Below are 20480 nucleotides of genomic sequence, written 5' to 3' on the forward strand. Positions count from 1 at the left end.
ACACACATATATATATATATATAAGTTAATCTTTTGAATATGCATTTTTAAATTCTGAAAAATATCTTTTTAGTAAAATAAAAATATATTTTTAGTACTTGATAAATAACGAATAATGAATAACTGACTTTGATATAAATAAGAACGATCAATCACATTATTGTGTCCGACATAATGGCACAAAAATTAAATAAAAGATTAATATATTTTAGCATATAACTTTCAATGATAGATAAACAATGTGTAATTCTTCACCTTTAATCTATTAAATAAGCTCATTATTCTTCCTTCTATATATTAACATTGCGAATATGATATACTTTTCATGAGAATGTATTAACGAGACTACTAATACATCTTAATATCTGTCCAATGAATACTCAATGTATTTCTTTCTTAAAATTGCATTATATACAACTTTGCAATAGCTAAAGTGACGATTATAAAAACTTCTACTAAAAATATCTCTAGGCTTCAGCAGATTTGCAAAAATATATGGTAAAACGATTTAATAGATTAGAACAAGATTTGTTTAATATATTTGCTCTCTTTGTCATTTTTCATACGGTATATTGAGTAGAAAAGAAAAAAAGCCGTATAAAATTCTTTAAAGAATAAAGTAATAGTTATTTAATTAGGAAAATAATAAAATATATTAGTTCAGAGCAATATCAGCAAATTTTAATCCATTGCCTTAACAAAGGATACAAATTGTTATAAAATCTCAAGTCACAAAACAATGCTAACATTTTTTTATAAACTTTATGCATATTGAATACTTTCAGCAGCAGAAATGCCACACAACGCTTATCTTTATATTCAAGATTAGTAAAAAATATAAAGATAATAAAATAAAGACCAGGCAAAGCACGAACGAATGTGTACTATAAAAATGACATACACGATTATTATATAGGCTTTAAAATACAATATGTTTTTCGAAGTTACTGTGTCAATTTTTAGAAGCTTCTGGATAAAATTGTTTGTATAAGTGCTCTCTAACTATTTATACTGCTGGGGTAGCAATTTTAATTTTAATAATGAACTATATTACTCTTAATATAATTGAAAATAAAGATACATTGAGAGCACAACGGTATAATAGAATTTATGTGCTTTTATGTGTAGTATTAACAAATATTTTATGAATTTAAGAATAAACAAAGTTTCTCTCATATATTCAAAATATACATTAATTCCTTTACGAGCATATACAAAACAAGTCTCTATTCTCTTTCCAGTTCAAATTCAAGTATATAAAATACCAAAATTATAATAGCAACTTTAATATAGCAGCATTTCTAAAAATTGTATATAATAGATTGAGACAGCCCTTTTTGATACACTCTTGTCACCTATATTAGTTAGAAGCGCTAACTTAATTTAGTGACTAGAATAATAATTAATACAATGACGACTATTATTGCAAGTAACAACAAAAGATAAACTTTTCGACGAAACTTGCTTTGGTAATTACTTCCCTTAACTAATTCTTGTGCTCCCAATTCAACATTACCATATACATTCTCTACATGGTTATCAACAGTGTCTGGAAAATAATGCGAACAATTTAATGAATTACTGAATTAATATTTACATTTGACATAAATCATAAACGAAATCAACTAATATAGAACGTGTTTTTTTTTCTTTTTTCTAAACAAGATAAATTGATTATTAAGTCGACTTAAAATTGATTCAAAAAGAACGAAGGAAAAAAGAAAAAAAAAAAAAGAAATACATACTGATAGTCTCTCCTTGTTGATATGTCAATGCTGCTAGTTCCCGCATAATTTGATTTACATCCAATATTTTTTCCTCAATGTTCTTTATCCTGTCTTCTCTCTCGAGCAGTAAACCTTGTTGAAACTCAAGTGTTCTAAGCAAGACACAAAAAAATCGACTTTACACATCCTTATCTTTAATAAATGGAAAGAAGTATTTTATAATCTCAAAATACCTTAAAAATGACTTACCATACACTCAAGTGCATTTTATAGCTTGCTCTTTATACAAATAATACATGATGGAATTACTTAATCTTTCACTGAAATTTTAAATTTAATCTATTTTCATATTTCTGCTATAAAATCCACAAACTATGACTACTTCATGAAAATTTGTTTAAAAAGTCCTACAGAGACATAATATTTGTGCAACTACATAACAATAGTTTTTATAAGAGATCGAAAAACTATTATCATTATACAAAACATAGAATGTAATAGAACTGGTTTTACCTTCACTAATTAAAAGTACAAGTAACTAGAGCCTTTCAAGGTCATAATGACCTATAAAATTAAAAAAAAAAAAAAATATATCACATTCAAACCTTTGTGTTGCTCTGCGCTCGTCATCTTGAATTTGAAGCAAACTTTGTCTTTCTCCTTCATCATCTCCTTCAGAAGCATTTTCTAAATTACTTGTAGTCAAAATATGTCTCTTCACTTTTTCAGCAATTGACTGCAAAAAGTGTATTATGTTAAATAAGAATCAATTTATATATTACAGAATTTGATAAGTACTATTTTAAACATAATAAAACACTTTATACCCTTTGCATAGTAGAATACCGTTGTAATGCATCTTTAAAATCGGTTGTTAACTTTTCAATTTGCAATTTCTGTTGTTTGTCTCCTCGCCTCATCAATACAGTAAGTCTTGCAATATCTTTGCTTGTTTGAGTTACAACTTGATTTGTGCTGTCTTGTGTTTCGTGTCTAAGAAGCAATGATTAATAAATAATTATGAATTATGATATATATGTATATATCAGGAAGATATAGTAAAATTACAAATTTATTACATACACTTTATCCCTGAGTCCTGCACTATCTTTATTTGTCCCAATGTTCTTATATGCACGTTCAAGCGTTCTCCAGTTTGTATTAATAGTATATATATTAGTGGTTATATTTTCACTGAGATTATAAAGTTCAGTAGGACTAAATCCTACATCAGGTACATCTGTCCGCTGGTCTGTGGACCCATAAGTTTGAGAACTGTGAGCCATTCTGTAATAAAAGTAACTTATTATAGCAAAATTTCTCAATACGACAATTAATGTATTGGACACTTATGTATGTAGATATATAATTATATATACATAGAACTTTTCCAATTAAAAATTTTAACGTTATGAGTAATATAAACTATTCCACAGACTATCTATTCATTTAAGGACAAAGGTTAATTATTTGTTGTCATAATAGTCCATTAATGAATACAATATATTATAGCTATAGCATTAACATTCAAGGTCATTAGAAAAAAGAAAATATATACATAAATTTTATTATTTTATTGTCATACATAGATAGATAGATAAACGGGTTGATATACATACACATATATATATACATACACATATATATATATATATTCATTAACGATATATATATATATATATATATATATATCGTTAATAAAATTAATCATTGCAAAGAAATGTAAAAGAATTGAAAGGTCAAATTATTACATTATGCGAATTAATGGATCAAATAGAATCTCTTAGAAATGAAAAATTATAAATTAATATATGTATATAATATGTGTATATGTGTATATATATATATATATATATAAACAATATTTAAATATATTGAAGAAATATATCGATTGTTCATCCAGCTTTGCAAAATTAAAAAAATGATTTTACGATGTCTGCATTGATTTTTTAAACGAAACTTGCTGTAATAGAAAGATTATTTTTTTTGTAGAATATCGCCATAATAAATAATTTTTAACTACACATAGAAACAATAGTACACGACAAACTAATACTCGCGTTAGACAGATTAAATTAATATTTATTAGAACTTATAAATAATTGTCGAGGATGAGAGACGAATAATATCGAACATACCTGAGTAGATTTATCACAGATATTCTTAATATCTAGATATAGAAATTGTCCTGTTGTTTTACATTTAAAAAAAAACCGAGAGAGTTATCTCCGCGTACCGAACTTGGAAAATGACAGTTGCCTAAACGATCTAATGCACCGCCCATGTGACAATAGCCCCTTTGTATCCGAGAGACGTGAATATATTCAAGGAGCTGTTTTACCGTCTCGACAATTTTTTTGAGACTTCATTCGTATAGAATATACAGGAAAATAAACGAAATAATATATGTTTAAGAGTACGAAAATGTTTTAAAATTCTGACGACAATATATTATATTAATTTTCCTTCGTTTTACCTTTTCATTTTAATTTCAAACGAATCTCAAAGGATATTAATGAAACTAGAGAACCGCCGAAGTACTACCAAAGTCAAGAATCCCTTAAAAGAACATATCAATCATTAATTATTCATCCAATCGAAATACTAATTCTTATAAAATAATCTAAACACTGTAAGATATAAAATGAATGGAAAGCAATTGGAAATAAATTGTGAATGAAGAAAAAGATGAGAGAGTTAAACGTTTATTCGTCTGGATGTGGCTAAAGTACCGTCGAGCGTAAATCATCACCAACGAAGTCAAGATTAGGATTAAAACGTTTCTTCGAAATAAAGGAAATTGGTGAAATATCGTTTGTAATATATAAAAGGAAAATAAGAAAATCATTTTCCATTAATTATATCGATAGATCGAATTGATAAAGATTGACGGTGACTAAGGTTAATCTGCCCGTAAACATTGAATTGACGAGACGTACCGTACGGAAGTTCCCGAGTCCAACCGATAGATTGCGAAAGTCTTCAGAAACAACAACCGTCGTCGCCCGTAAGTAAACGCTCTAACGATATATCCCTTTTGCTTTAGTCGTAAGAACGAGCGATTCGAAACGGTCGTCTAGAGACGTCGAAAGGCGTCGGTGACGTGTACCTCATTTCAAACGTGTTAAGTGAATTCCATCGGGGGAATAAACGTGCGAGAAGGCCGTTGTAAAGGTACGAAGGAACTTTCTCGAGGCTCGTCGATGCCTCGTTTATAGCAAGAGAAAGAGAGAGAGAGAGAGAGAAAAAGAGGGAGAGATAGATAGGTAAAGAGAGAGAGAGAGAGAGAGAGAAAGAGAGAGACTTTAACGATGGCGCTTTTAATATATTAGAAAACATTTCTCAGTAAATAATCTAGTTGAGTACGTTTAATACTTGTGCTTCGATTATCGAACCCTTCCCTTTTCTCTCTCTCTCTCTCTCTCTCTCTCTCTCGCTCGCTCGCTCGCTCGCTCACTCACTCACTCACTCTCTCGTACGAGTTTCTTTCAACATTTTTTCCTCCTTTTTTTTTCTTTTCTATTTCTCAATCGACGCTAAGATACACTTCTACTTTTACGAAGACGACGACTAAGACGAGATTAATACGCGAGAACGACTGCCTTTCGTTTATGAACTCGAATGAATCGTTTCGATTGCTCGTCAGTGCACTATCTTTTGTTTTCTCGATTTGTAAAGTGCGTTGGACTCGTGAGAGAAAGAAAGAGAGAGTGTGTGTGTGAGAGGGCAAATGTAAAGAGAGATGAGTGTGTCGGTGTATATATATATATATATATATATATATGAGTGAAAGAAAGATAAATAGATTTGAGGAAGATGAAGAAAGGACGCCAAACTATAGCTATCTCATATATACTCACGCATCTCTTGACGTTTTACTTTTATTTCTACGAATCTCTCCTCTCTCTCTCTCTCTCTCTCTTCCTTTCCCTCTGCCCTCTTTCTTTAGAACGAGCAATCTATTTTGTTGCATCGGGGAAATAAAAAAAGGATTAAATAAGTGTCGATTGAACATCATTGTCTACGTTATAAAAAAGAAAAAAAAAAGCTTTATTAAAGAACGTTTATTCTACGAATTTCGAGGCAAGTTTTATCTAAAGATTCTTAGAGACGCCCTCGCATCATCATTATCATTATCATTATCATCGTCGTCATTGTCGTTGTCGTCATCGTCATCGTGATCTCGCTTGCTTGCAAATGCCAATTCTCTTTTTCTCGTTTAGGAGAGAGAGAGAGAGAGAGAGAGGATACCATCGACGTCGTGTTAGGCGGGGCAAGGCGAGATGAAACGAAGAGAGACGAAGCGTCGTCGTCGTCATCGTCGTTGAGACGACGACATTCGGCTACGTCAAACGCGTTTACTTTTCCTTTATGTATAGTATCAAACCCTTCTCTTTCTCTCTTTCTTCTCCTCTCTCTCTCTCTCTCTCTCTCTCTCTCTCTCTCTCTCTCTCCATCTCTATCTTATTCTCACGAATCTGTTCTCTTTTCTTTGTATTTCGATCTCTCAAGTGATAATTCAGCTAGCACGAAGAAGAAAAAAAATTAAAAATAAAAAGAAAGCAAATTATTTCGAGTGACGGAACCATTCGATTGCATTTCTCTCAACGTTCATCCAAATAAACATCTCGACATACTTATTTTTTTGTTCCAAGAGAATGAAACATTGTAGATGATTTTCTCTCTGTCTCTCTGTCTCTTTTTTTTTTCACCAAAGCAAAACGAATCGGCCTTGGCGTACTGCTTCGTGCAAAACCGTAAACAGCCGTGCAATACACTCGTCTCACTTCGTACCGTTCATCGATCATTAGCCGTGCCTGTGCACGCGTGTGCACGCATTTAGAAAGAGAAAGAGAGAGAGAGAGAGATGTGGATGACGGTAGACTGGCGGAGTAGTGGTAATGGTGGAGGGAACGAGAAACCCGAATGGTTCCGACGAAGCTCCTCTTCGGAACGCGTCGGCTCCAACTCATGAGTTCTCCTTCGTCCTTCGCTACCGGTTCACGTAGGTGCGTGCCTCTCATTGTTTTTTCCAATTATTTTTCTTATTTAATTACCTATTATATTTTCTTTTATATATATATATATATATATACACATAGATACGTACATATGTATATCGACATCGTTCATATCGCGTATAGTGAATTTTATTCGAAAATATATGTTCCTCGTGAATAGTTAAGTTAAGGAGAAGTTTCATCGTTCGATCTTATTGAACTTTCTTGAAAACTGTTTTTAATATATATTATATCAGAAACATTAGAGTTTTGTCGAGATCATTCGGCAGACATAAATATTTTTTCGTTGGAAAGGTTGGTGAATTCTATCCGTCCATTGAGATATTTTCCTCACGATGAGTTTTATTATTATTATTGGTAGGACCTTAAAACGAATCATCGATCCATTCATCTTCGTTTGTTGAAGAACGATTTATATATTATAACGACTTATATTTTTTAACAATAAGAAAAAAAAGATGGATGAGTGGGTGGATATATTTCTTTCGTGATTTGCAATATGAAAAAAAGAGAATCCTTGTTGCATTTTAATAAGCCTCGCGACTCTTAAGTAAGAGTCTTTACATGGCCTCAGTTTATATATATATATATATATATATATATATATATATATATATGTTTGTATACTTAGGATGAAAATCTTTGAAAGATTATAGCTGCATTCCTTTGTTTTAAAGTGTACACACATATACACACACACAGAGAGAGTTCACAAAACTTTCTCTTTTACCTTTGCTGACCTTTTCTCGTTCCAAATTTTTATTCAACCCTGTTTACAATTTCCCACATTCTAAAACTTATTTTCTAAGTATGTGTAAATATTATACGTGTAAGGTTGGCAATGGACGACGTGCCTCTTAGGACGAGGAAATGTACAATCGTTACGGTACTTTAAAGGCCAACCTCCAAGATTACCGTTACTTCACTGAAATTATTCGTCATTGCTTGTACGACAATTACTCGCGAATTAACTACTTCCATCATCGTTTTTGAAAATGTCGTTTATTTTATTTTTTTTTTTTTTTTATTATTTTTTTTTTTTTTTTATTTTTTTTCCTTACATAGATCAAAATTGAAGACCAACTTGTTCGCCAAAAACGAATGATTGCATGTAATTTTCTAAAATTCGAGACCTCACTTTTGTTTCTCGCACGTTCCAGAATCGGGTCATGACAAAAGAGAGATAGAGAGATAGAGAGAGAGAGAGAGAAGCCTGGTTTCACAATCTACCTTTTGCAACAAAGAGTATCGATTTTATCGACTGATTTTACTTACCTTCGCCGTACACACGTCATGACACTATTATCTCAACTGAGTTTGCACAAAAATATGATTGAATGGAAGAGAAGAAAAAAGAACTATTAAAACGTATACATAAACATTATTCAGATAGATAGTATCGATACGACAAATGCATCTGTATAGTTTAGAAAAATGTTCGAATTTCGAATATTTCAAATTTATTCGAGTATTCGCAAAAATCATTTCCTTTTTTATTTTATTGGTTTTCCGAGAATTGGCCGATGCACATCGAATATTAGAAACAAGCCCGGTTCGGCATAGGTAATTATTTGATTGGCGGAGGTAGTGTAGCTATTTTTGAAGCCACATCCGTAAGGCTATATTCAACAACGGCGGCCCTGTACTTGTTCTCGTAGATCTAATTTTGGATATCGAGAAATTTCCTCGACTACGCGTAATTTTATTTTTCACTTTTTTCTTATCTTCTCTATCTCTATTTATCACATTTTTTTTTTTTTTTATTTATCTTTCTCTCTTTTCGTCCATAGATCATCAAACATCCATGATTCTAAACTCTAGTCTCGAGTAATTCTCGACCCTTCCACCGGATGAACGGTCCATGAGATCGTTAGATCCGAACGATTGCTTTCCTCCCTGCCGTTATAGTTTGTCGTTATTCTTTCTACTCGTGATTTCTCGCCCTTTATTAAATTTTTACCTTACGATAAAATACAATAGTCTTTTTTTAACATTAGACTAATAATAATCGAATCTCGTGTCTTCCATGTTCGTATCGTATCATTATGTTTCAGATATCATGAACAATTTCAAAGAAATAAAAGTTGAGAACCACTCCAGTTCGAACTTGCTAACATAAGCGATATAACGATTGCTAGTTTATCTCTAGTATACTTTTACATATAATCGGTCGATGTGCGAATTTTTTTTTGTCTCTCTCTCTCTCTCTCTTTCTTTCTCTCTCTTTTGTTATAAACAAAGATAAAGGATTATTTGATCGAAGTGTTTTCTCGATAAAAGAAAAAAAATGAGAGGTTCTTTGTACTAATTTGTTATCGCGCGTTATCTGGTAATGCAAGCCAGACGCGGTATATGATTCATACCGCTGTCTATCGAGTTACTTTCAGTGGTCTCTTGAGTTGACGCTGTTTTGTTTGATATTCAGCGATAACAAGGAGTATACAGCTGACACATTTAAACTAAAATCCATTAGGATAAAATAATATTTTACTCTATTCCTTAAATTTATCATTCTTACTTACTATTATTAACTCTAACAATAAGTGGTGAAATTGAATCAACAGTTGTAATATTATTCAGGTTAACGGCAAATGTAAACGTTCATTATTTATCGTTATTTGCAATTATTCTATTGTCGATTGATTCGATATAATTGAAATACTTTAAAGAAAACCATCGTAATCTTGAAAGATCAAATGAACGATCTTGCCTGAGAGGCCGGGTTTAATGAAGCGGCCATTTTGTGATACAAATCGTATCCTCGACTCGAAGCACCATCTAGGAGCAATTCACAAAAAGTTTGATGGTATCGTGCACTCTGAAAGAAAACAAACAAAACGAAGAAGAAGAAAGAAATACCATTGAGATCAATTAAAGACTATAATAGAAATTATAATAAAATTAGGTCGTAGATCAACGGTGATAAAACGAGGAGAGTCCTTTGACACGACAAACTTGGTTATCTATAGGCTAAGGTATAGATAGAAATAAAAAAAGATATAGTCAAGAAGATTCAATCGATTTAGTTATATACGTTCTTGGAAAGCCATATGACGGTTTTTCTTATCATCGAAGGAACGAAAAAAGCATGACGTTTGACGTGTACATAGATACATACATACATATATATATATACACAACATACATACGTGGCCTCTTTGTCACGGTGGACTTAACAAACGTTCATCCGACTATGAATAGACGCACTGATTTCCTTTCAGTTTGCTAGAGAGACTATAGTTTACGCCTATGGACGGTATATAACACGACTACGACGAGCTACCAGGGTCATAAGCTTGTCCTAGTTCAACATTTCGTACTGTTTCTTGTTTATAATGTCTCTAACAACAAAAATAATTCAAAGACAATGTATTCTATCGTATCGGTTATCTAGAATCATGTTGTATTAGTAGATTACAAAAGTGATTGTATTGTAAGACATACATTTAAAAATTCTCGTCGCCTATTTTATCTACGTTTAATTATTTAGCTAAGAAAATTTCTACTGAGTTACTACGTCAGCTTAATGAAAGTTTTATATTGTCATTGAGCATACAAAAAAAATAAGTAATCTCGTTTTTGACCATGAACGGTGCAAGGAGGTTGCGCGAAAGGTAGAGAGTGAGAGGATCGATAGCAATGAGAGGAGGTTATCGATTGGAACGTTTCCTAATGTCATGGACGAAGCTGAATGTATCTTGCAGAAACACGAGGGCAACGTGTTTGAGAAACACGAGGTGAACTCTCCCTCTCTCTCTCTCTCTCTCTCTCTCTCTCTCTCTCTCTCTCTTTTTTCGACGTACGTCACACACATTTACGTAAGTCGCACGTTTTTTCGCCAAGTTGTGTCCTAAAAATAATTTCAAATGTTACCAAAGATCAATTGTATCCGTAAAAAGGAAAATTATTTTTACAAGAATTGATTCAATGGGATTGGGAGGAGTATGTATGTGTATTGTGGGATGTCAGAGTGCGCGGGCGCAAGTCTTGTTTCTCTAATTTCCAGGCCATGAAGAATCTGACCTGTTTTGTTGCTTAATTCTTTTGCAAGTTTTCTCTTCATAGTTTTCTTCTATCAGTCGGTAGGAATTTCGAAAAATGTTGTAAGCGTCGTCAGACATAATGGTAGCTTTAGGCATCGAGCGAGAATAGTAGAGGCCACCCCTCTGCTTTGGCATTTCCGTCCACCCCCGAGACAGGCAGCCTTCCCTACAACTTTCCCTCGACCGTGCACAGAAGAGGCGTTGCCCTGGCGCTTTAACCGCTCCACGACCGACCTATGCGTACCTCCTTCTCCTCCTTTTCCGGAACAACTCCTAAAAGTGCTCTGTCTTTAACGAGTCTCGACCAAAGGAGCCAGACTTCGACGTGTAAAAATAGAATTTCGTGTTGTTAAAAAAAGAATCCTCTGGGAACGAGGAGAAATTGCATTTTTCTTTTCTTCGAAAATTCTTCAAAATATTCTTTCGTGAAATTATTAGTAAAACATATCGTTGAGATGATCATTCATACTACATACGTTAGCTCTTCTAATCGAGAATCTATTTTTTATTTATTTATTTATTTATTTATATATTTTTTTTTTTTCTATTTCCTAATAGAAAACTTCTTTAGGTATCGTGGTTCATCCAGCGATATTTCTTTTACAAAGGTTGGCAACTCTGGTTCGCAAACCTGTATATACATGTACACTATTGAGAGAGGAGAAGAACGCTTCTTCACACAACGACCACAACTATGGTGTACAAAAAAAGAGTAAAAGAGATGTAGTCTCGGGAGAAATATCCATGGAGGGAAGAGCCTTCCTTCTCTCTTTTCTTCCTTCTTCTACCTTTACGTCACTCCATTGCTATCTCTTTGTCTCCTGTACCGCCGACACAAGCTTCTCTCTCTTTCTCCCCCCCCCCCCCTCCCCTCCCCTGCCCCTCTCTCTATCCCCACTTTTCTTTTTATGTACCATGATCTCTCAAGGACTACTTCGCTTCGAGGCTGCGATCTTTTTCTACCTCGAACGTTATTCCGATTTAAATTTCGCGCTCTTCGAACGAATCCGCCATCTTTTCTCTAATACCCGTTATGATAATTTTATCTGTCATTAATATTGCTTCCAGTATTATCTTTCTCATTAGAATAGTTGATTTTTCATTAGGAAAGTTTCATTATTTCATCGGGAATAATCAGAACATTACATACGACTTATTTGGAATTTTGAATAATTCGTTTAATCGTATCTTCAGATATCGAATGTGCTATCTATTTTAGAATTAAATAATTCGTAGAAAATATAAACGAGAACAGAAATACGACTTGCTATAATAGTAATTATTGCGTCACCATGTATAACTGAAAGTAAATGTAATAGATGCAAGCGCAATTCGATGCATATTCTTTAAGTATACTAGGATAGAATGATCTAGTTTACGATTTTATTTTGTTTCGTCTTTACAAATGCGTCAACTGAAAATGATAAATACCACTACGTGAAAGTATTTTGCAATACAAAAAATAAGTGCAAGCTATAAATTCTCCAACGAATTCCATTTGTAGATTTCGACGAATTTAAAGTACTTAGAGACAAAGAGAATTTTATAATTATGCCTCTCACGACATGTTTATATCTTTATTTGGTAACCGCTTGCAAAATGATGTACGTCATAGAGGTGTGTTTATCGTCACGTGCATATTGTCGATAAAACTAACCTAACCTCTTAATCTTCCACACGAATCATTTCTTCGGATAATAATATAACGTAATGATTTACGAAGTGAATTGAATGAGTTTCGAATACGAAGTAAATTTCGTACGAAGGTCAAGGCACGCACAACTGATAAAAAATATTCATATGACGACGCGCTCGTATCACTTTTATTTCGATCATTCATTTAACGTTTGTGCATGTCAATAGATAATAATATTGCATATCTAAAAAACACGAAATCACATGAAAAATGTTTGAATAATATTTTGTATTACTTATAACGATTATGCATATGTATGATGCGTTCATTAGATGTATTTAAATACATTGGATACGTTTTTTTTCTTCTTTTTTCTTCATGAAAACTTGCACGAATGTAGTTGGTTTTATCACGTTACTCGACCAACGGAAGTGCAACATTAATTTTTACATCTGCATCCGTCGTCGTCGCTTGAATGATTACTTTGCACACATTTCGTTATATCGTTTTTCCAAGTTCTCTTATTTCCACCGAGTTTTGATGTCCCTTCGTCAGCTTCTTTATTCTCTTTTTTTATCTTTGCTTTTTGTTCTCGTTTTCTAACAGCGTCACGCGAAATTTCGACCAAGTTGTCGATGACGATCAATTAGAGCGCCAAAATTTAAATAAGCTTTTTATGTCTCACAAATATAATAATGTATTGTTGTTATGCATGCAGTTGAGAAATTGAGATTGGAAATGTGTTTCCAATTGCAGTTTTATTTTCATCAATCTTGCCACACGATAGATCGAATCATTTGGACGTGTGGCCAAACGAATGTTTTGTGTATCAAAAAAACATTCTTTGTGTGTAGTTAAAGAATTCCATGAAAGAAAGTGCTCGAAGTTAAGGAGATATTTTTCTTTCTTTCTCGTGAAGTGAAGATTCAACCGCGAGTATACGCGTGCGGGGCGTTGTACTCTGGTGCGCTTGCACTTTGTTGTAGTAGTGCGCGCGTGCGTATATATATATATATATATATATATATATATATATATATATATATGTATTACTAGTTAGAACGCGACGAATCGTATATACAGGGTAGTTCAAATAAAATGTAACAATTTCTCGTTCGCATATAGATGAACCGCTATATGCAATGATTTCTAAGGCAACAATTTGTGACACTTTATTTGAACCACCCAATAGGTGGTTTGCGTATATACATGGTTTGTAACAAACAAACAAAAAAAGAAAAGAAAAAGAAATTAAAAGGAAAGAGAGGGATGCTGAGTGCACCTGCGCATTTGAAAGCTATTAAAGAGATGTAGTTCAGTTTCGAAAGGCAAGAGGCAACCGCACTAAAGGATTTACTCTTATCACGAGAAAATGTGCTAGAGAAGATTCGATGGACAAGCGTCGTTTCGTACCGCCATCCATAAACCCGGGATAATCTCGGTGGTATGGCGATCAAAGCCGGAGGGAGCCGACCTTCGCCGAACGAACGAAGGCCGGGATGGCCTCGGCGAAATCGGCCGAAGGGGTGAGCCGAGACCGACCGAGGTGGGACGAAGGAAGAAAGGAAGGATGGAAGGGGTCATTGACCGTCTGACCATGAGCCGCGCCCCACATATATATCTCTTCTCTTCTCCTATATACGCTTCTCTTTCCTTCCTTTTTACTCGATAGAAGAGAATACACGACGTTTCTTCCTTGGAGATCGAAGCCGTTGTTTTCTTCAAGTTTCTTGGAAGGTCTCTAGTCACTCTCTCTTTCTAATTTCGTGACCAAACCATCACGTGTGTGCTTCTCCTTTATATTAGAGGCTTCTCCCCAGAGAGTATCCTCTTCTATACTTCGTCTTCGTCGCGTTCGTATGTATCAAATACCCAAAGTCATTCGATCGTTCCTTTTGTAAACCGAAACTTGCTTACTCATACTTTATCTTTTTTTTCTTTAAAGTTACAGGAAAGTTTGCAAAGTTATATTTCGAAAAGGATATATATTTTTTTTTCTTTTGTTTTTTTTTTTTAAATATATAAAGAAACGACAAAACTAACGCCATCTACATAGGGGACAGTGGTTCTCAATCTCTCTTATCAATCTATATCGGTCGATTATTTTTTATGATGAGATAAAAAGATAAATGAACAACAAAAAAAAAGAGATTGTTATGACGTCAGAACGAACGTATAATCAATATTATTATAAAAATCACCGATACGACGCAATCGTGAATGGAATTCTTATATTCGAGATAGCATAAGGGTAAAAAGAGAGGTTTACTTTATCGACTTCATTGTGCCGCCATTTTGATTTTTAATGAATCACTTGATGGGGTTCAAACACTCAGTTCTCAAAAGGGGCAATTTAGCGTTATATCGATTATAGAGATATAATATCAAACATTAAGGAATATATCATGTTTTCTCGTTTGTTTTAGCTTTCTAAAGGAAGTTCTGTATGCTGTGATTTATCACTAAGGGGGCCAACCTACGCGCAACAACGGACAACCCCACAGGACCGGGGGGTGCTTCTCGTGTCTCGGGAGGAAGGTCAGGGTCTACAAAAGTTACGCCTTGACAGTAAAGCGATCATACGCGAGCCGCTTATTACACCCAATCCTGCGTGTTGCATTTTCACTTGTAACACTGAGATTAAAAAAATTCGATGCCTTCCAGGGACGATATTCGCTCCCTATCCACTGAGCAACGCTGGATCCCTCCTTCAACTGTTAGACGCGATGCACTCACCCCAGAAAGCAGAAATGATCTCATCTTTAGAAAGGTGCGGGGTATTCTTAACAAGCTCACACCGGAAAAGTTCGCAAAGCTGAGCAACGATCTGCTCAATTTTGAGCTCAACTCCAATGTAATTCTCAAAGGTGTCATATTCTTGGTAAGTACAAGACGAGTAAGATTGACTCATCATTCGGGGAACATTCGTTATCTTTCTTATCGCCAGTGTCATTCGTTTGGTATAGTATACTTATCGGAAATGAATAAAGTCGCATGGTTGATAACGAACCATTTTACAGATCTTTGAAAAAGCACTTGATGAGCCCAAATACAGTTCTATGTATGCACAGCTGTGCAAACGGCTGTCCGACGAAGCTGCAAACTTTGAACCTCGAAAATCGATCGTTGAAGGTCAAAAAGCTCAAAGTACATTCAGATTACTCCTACTTAACAAGTGCCAGGACGAGTTTGAAAATCGTTCAAAAGCAAGCGAGGCGTTCGAAAATCAGGATGAACTTAGCCCTTTGGATGAACATCGCCGGCAGATCGCCAAGCGTAAGATGCTTGGCCACATCAAGTTTATCGGAGAACTTGGAAAGCTTGGGATCGTGTCGGAATGTATTTTACATAACTGCATCCAAGAATTGCTGCATAAGAAAAGGCGAAGGGGATCCAGGGGGGACAACGCCGAGGATATCGAATACCTTTGCCAGATTATGCGTACCTGCGGCCGTATCCTTGACTCGGATAAAGGCCGCATACTTATGGATCAATACTTCACACGTATGAACTTCTTGGCAGAGAGAGGTGATCTTCCTTTACGCATTAAATTTATGCTGCGTGATGTCATTGAATTACGCCGTGATAATTGGGCACCGCGTAAGGCCACAACCACCGAGGGCCCGATGCCTATCAATCAAATCCGCAATGATAACGAGGAGACTTCGAGGGGTAATGGCTTCCATAGACGAGAGGATCGCCTCGGAGCTGAATTCTTAAGAAAGATGGGTCGTGGCGGATTAGAAATGGACATGATGGGAAGTATTCCTCTAACTTCCCCTTCGTTTGGCATGCCGTCTCCATTCAGTCCGAATGGATTCTCAACTACTCCCGGGGTTGGTTATGGCCGTCATAATCAACGTAACCAACCAGGATTTTACCAGAACCAGAATCGTCATCCGAATAACTTCCAAGGAAAACACAATCAACAACAGCATAATTCATCTCAGAATTTTAATAATAGTGAGCTATTCGTTGAATTCATTTTATATATATATATATATATATATATATATATATATATCTTTTTAGATTAAATAATATTCATCGATCTTTATTTTCCCATTAACAGATAGTACTAAGGAACTTCGCTTTAATAAAAACAAGATGCTACTTGGACATCCAGAGGAAGTGTCTCTGAGACCTTCGGCCAATTCTATGATGTTTAAGCAGACTAACATCAATCCCAATCTACCTCTGAATAGCGGTAAGCACCTCCCCCCCCCCCCCCCCTTATGACTAATCGTTATACCTTTTATCATAGTGTATAGTAATATAAATTAGGATAATATATTAAATATGAAAATTTTTAGATTTGTTCCCAGGACGAACATCGGATCTACCACTTTTGCGCACTGCCACACTCAAACCCAGTTCGCCTTTGTTACATAAAGAAACGCCTCCTTCGATCATAATTAAACAGGGACCTTTAGATAAGAGAGAGAAAGCTAGAGAAAAGAAGGATAAAGGTCCTTCGAAGGAAGAAATCTTAAAGAAGGTGAATGCCTTGATGGACGATCTTGCTAATCATACCAATATTCAGGATGCTATAACAGCCTTCAAAGATCTTAAGATACCCGAACGATTTTTGCGTCACGCAATTTGTACGATATATTCGAATACATTGGACCGCGGAGACTCCGAACGAGATCTTGCTGCCAAACTCGTATCCGAATTGAAAAGAGAAACTATTATTAATGCACAACAATTGCACGAAGGGTGGAAGGAATTGGTGGCCAGTATACCAGAAAAAGAGAGCGTGCCTTGTGTAACATCTCACGTTGCTTTTCTAACAGCCAAGGCCATTGTGGACAACCTGATACTGTTAACCGATCTTACTTCTGTAACGGAGAATGGCCAATATCATCCGCTATTTCTACTGACGCTTCAACAACTTCATCGTACTCAAGGAAAAGCAAAACTCTTGCAGATTTTCAACAGCAGCAAAGTAAATTTAATCAGCCAGTTACCGGAAGCAGACAAAACAAAAGAACGACTAGGAGAAATCCTCGAGGACAGAGAATTAACATTCTTGTGTCCACTTCTAAGGATCCAAGGAGATATGTGGCGTCAAATACAAATTGACTCAACTCCAAATGCACTTTACAAATGGATTAAGGAGAAATTAGATCCGTTACACTACTGCGATGCTGCATTCATTAACGCATTGATGAATGTTCTTCTTAAATATATAACTCAGGTTAGTTATTATAGAAAAATAATATTCCATGTATATTCCAACCATGGATGGTACCATTAGGAGTATACATAATTTTTTTAATAATAGGAAACAACATTGGCGCCCGGTGTCGATAAAACTCAGTCTCCTGATAAAGATTTGGTACAAAAGGAACGTGTGTTATTGCGTAAATATGCTGGCTTTCTTGACACATTCCTTAAGGCCCTTGAGTCACAAGTTACAGCTCTCCATGCATTACAAGTCTTTTGCTATTCGCAAAGTTTTCCTAAAGGAATGCTGAGAAGATGGTTCGTGGCACTTTACGAATTTGGAATCATCGAAGAAGATGCCTTTAGCAAATGGAGAGAAGATGTCACTGATGCTTATCCTGGCAAGGGCGAAGCATTGTTCCAGGTAAGAAAAGGAAGAATATCGTTGAAATAATTTATATACCTTTCTTTCTATTTTAAGAATATTTCTTGGTGTATCCATGCGATTGTCCATCCTGCGTCTGATGATGTCCGTTTTAATAAGCATGTACTTGAACATTAATACTTTATAGGTGTTATACATATAATTATTATCTAGGTGTACCGTTGGTTGCTCTGGCTCGATAATGCAGATTCTGAAGAGGAGGAACATGAAAACGATGAAAAGAATTAATTGTGAAGGCCCCTGAAAAGGATGTGTTTTTCAGACTACCTATAATTTGGAATAGGGTTTTATTATCTATATTACTGAACCACTATGGGGTTTCAGTTTCACTGAATTGAGTTATCTCCACTCAGTACTATCAACATCTTGTTAGTCTGTCGAGGCTCTCGTATAAAGGAAGGGTTTTTAAATCGTGTCCAAAATTATTGGATAGATGACAAGCCTTCGAGATATATGACAGGCTCCGTAAACAAGAAGTTCTAGAAGATTTTAGATAATTGCATATTAATATGATTTATATTAATATTGGGTCAGCAGGTATCATGAGACGTCGTTGTTTCGATTATCGGTGTAGAAAAGAAATGAATTGAAATGAATTGAAACGAATTGAAACGAATTGAAATGAATTGAAATGAAAACGTAACGAAACGAAACGAAAGGAGAAAAATTAGTCTGGTGATTTGTGTTGTCCAAGTTTTTGTCTAGTATTGTGCATGTGTCGCGTTTTGTAAGTCTTTTTTTGTCTCTGCGACAACTTGCGAGTCGCTTGTTATCTCTGTGTACCAGCTTTTACATTTATTAAGATGAATTATTACTGCTACCTACTATTATTATTATCATCATCATGATTACTTATTACTATTATTATTATTATTATTATTATTAATATTATTATTATTATTATTATTATTATTATTATTATTATTATTATTATTATTAATATTAATATTAATATTATTATTATTATTATTATTATTATTATTATTATTATATTATACATACAATTGATTACGGCTATAAAAAAAAAAAGAAAAAAAAACATTTACATTTATTATATCAAAGAGACGATCACACACAGGCAGGACTGACTCAGTAAAAAAGAAAAAAAAAAAAAAAAAGAAAAAAGAAAAAAGAAAAAAAAAGAGAAAAAAGAGGAAAAAAAGAAAAAAATCGATTACGAACGCAAATCAATTTTTGGAAAGTTGCAAGTAATAATTTAATGGAAAGTTCGTGATACAGTATAAATGTCCTGAGTCAGATATATAAAATACTTTAAATGACCGATTAAACATCTGTTTTTTGCTGTAATATCTACTTGCTGCGGCGTGATTCTAATAAGTACTAATCATTTACCAATTATATAACAACCAGCAGCCAACATCACATCCACGTAACGTAAAATAGCAAAAACTAGTGACACGACTAAATCGTATTTAAAAAAAAAAAATAAACATACCTTGGTGTAATTTATTACAGATGGTTCCCTGTGGTTCTGTCGTTAATCGACCACCTTTACCTTTATTTCCTGCATATAGAAATCTTCTCCCTCGTTTAAAATCAATTAAGTACGAAATGGTTTTTAGTTTATAAACGTTAATTGCATAGTTTTGTCTATTGTTTAGTGCAATATCGCAATTTAAGGTCGCTGGGCGAGAGCTTGTTGTTACAGAAGACTGAAAGAGAGAGAGAGAGAGAGAGAGAAAGAGAGAGAGAGAGAGAGAAAGAGAGAGAAAGAAAAAGAAAGAAATGAAAGAAAGGAGAGAATAATCATACCAATTCTTTTCTGCGGTATGCTCTAATCATAAAAGAGTACTTATGTAACAACTTAGCAGCTAAAAAATCGGTTACTATAATTGTATACATTTTCATTTTTATAAAGACCAATGTTAAACTCGTGCGTATATACAGTATACAGGTATTGAATATTGGCACAACGATTTGGATAGATTTTTGTTATTTATTATCCTCATAATAATGATGTACATATTCTGATTATTCAAGAATCTGTATTTAAACTTTTATCGCTGGACTGAAAAGTGTTATATTTAAATGGTCACGTTTATTTAATGTATGCATTATATGCTCGCGGAGCTTCATAAAATCGGATATAATATATTCGAATTGTTTATCTAACCAATTCCGTAACGTGCATTATTATTAGAGAGAAATGAAAGAAAGAAAAAAAAAAGTAAAAGAGAAATCAGTCTTCGAACACACACAGAGAGAAATAGCATTTAAGACTCGCTCACAAAATCTCAATTACATTCTTTTGAATCTTTACACATGCTCTATAAAAATTTCATTTTAATAAAAAGTTTCAAAAAGGAAAGAAAGAAAAAAAAAATAGGAAAAAGAATAAGATAACAAAAAAAAAAAAAAAAGAACAGATAATGAATCATGCGTATCCGATGTATAATTTGTCCCATCTTTGTTTTATAG

At 34.1% G+C, this 20480-nt stretch overlaps 2 protein-coding genes across 8 annotated transcripts; one reads left to right on the forward strand and one right to left on the reverse strand.

Annotated features, from left to right (window-relative positions):
- Window positions 1-659: 659 nt before the first annotated feature.
- Window positions 660-4943, reverse strand: LOC124956321 (t-SNARE domain-containing protein 1). Of its 2 annotated transcripts, none has more exons than XM_047511980.1 (6): window positions 4667-4943; window positions 2811-3014; window positions 2555-2720; window positions 2333-2463; window positions 1746-1879; window positions 660-1549 (listed from the first exon to the last, which is right to left on the reverse strand). In XM_047511980.1, exons 2-6 carry the CDS (start codon window positions 3011-3013, stop codon window positions 1374-1376), a joined length of 810 nt encoding a protein of 269 aa, XP_047367936.1. In that variant the 5' UTR covers window position 3014; window positions 4667-4943; the 3' UTR covers window positions 660-1373. The 2 variants fall into 2 exon arrangements, with proteins under 2 accessions (XP_047367936.1, XP_047367935.1); XM_047511979.1 differs by lacking the exon at window positions 4667-4943 and adding an exon at window positions 3866-4023.
- On the forward strand, window positions 4591-18861 carry LOC124956318 (eukaryotic translation initiation factor 4 gamma 2). 6 transcript variants are annotated; one of them, XM_047511975.1, is made up of 8 exons: window positions 4591-4734; window positions 14854-14965; window positions 15092-15308; window positions 15448-16390; window positions 16500-16634; window positions 16741-17627; window positions 17715-18020; window positions 18195-18861. In XM_047511975.1, the coding sequence occupies exons 4-8, from the start codon at window positions 15487-15489 to the stop codon at window positions 18267-18269; spliced, it is 2307 nt and encodes a 768-aa protein (XP_047367931.1). In that variant the 5' UTR covers window positions 4591-4734; window positions 14854-14965; window positions 15092-15308; window positions 15448-15486; the 3' UTR covers window positions 18270-18861. The 6 variants fall into 6 exon arrangements, with proteins under 6 accessions (XP_047367931.1, XP_047367928.1, XP_047367930.1 ...); XM_047511974.1 differs by lacking the exon at window positions 4591-4734 and adding an exon at window positions 4743-4901; XM_047511976.1 differs by lacking the exon at window positions 4591-4734 and adding an exon at window positions 6619-6736.
- The last annotated feature ends 1619 nt before the right edge of the window (window positions 18862-20480 follow it).

This window comes from Vespa velutina, chromosome 21 (assembly GCF_912470025.1).
Source record: "Vespa velutina chromosome 21, iVesVel2.1, whole genome shotgun sequence".
Lineage (NCBI taxonomy): Eukaryota > Metazoa > Arthropoda > Insecta > Hymenoptera > Vespidae > Vespa > Vespa velutina.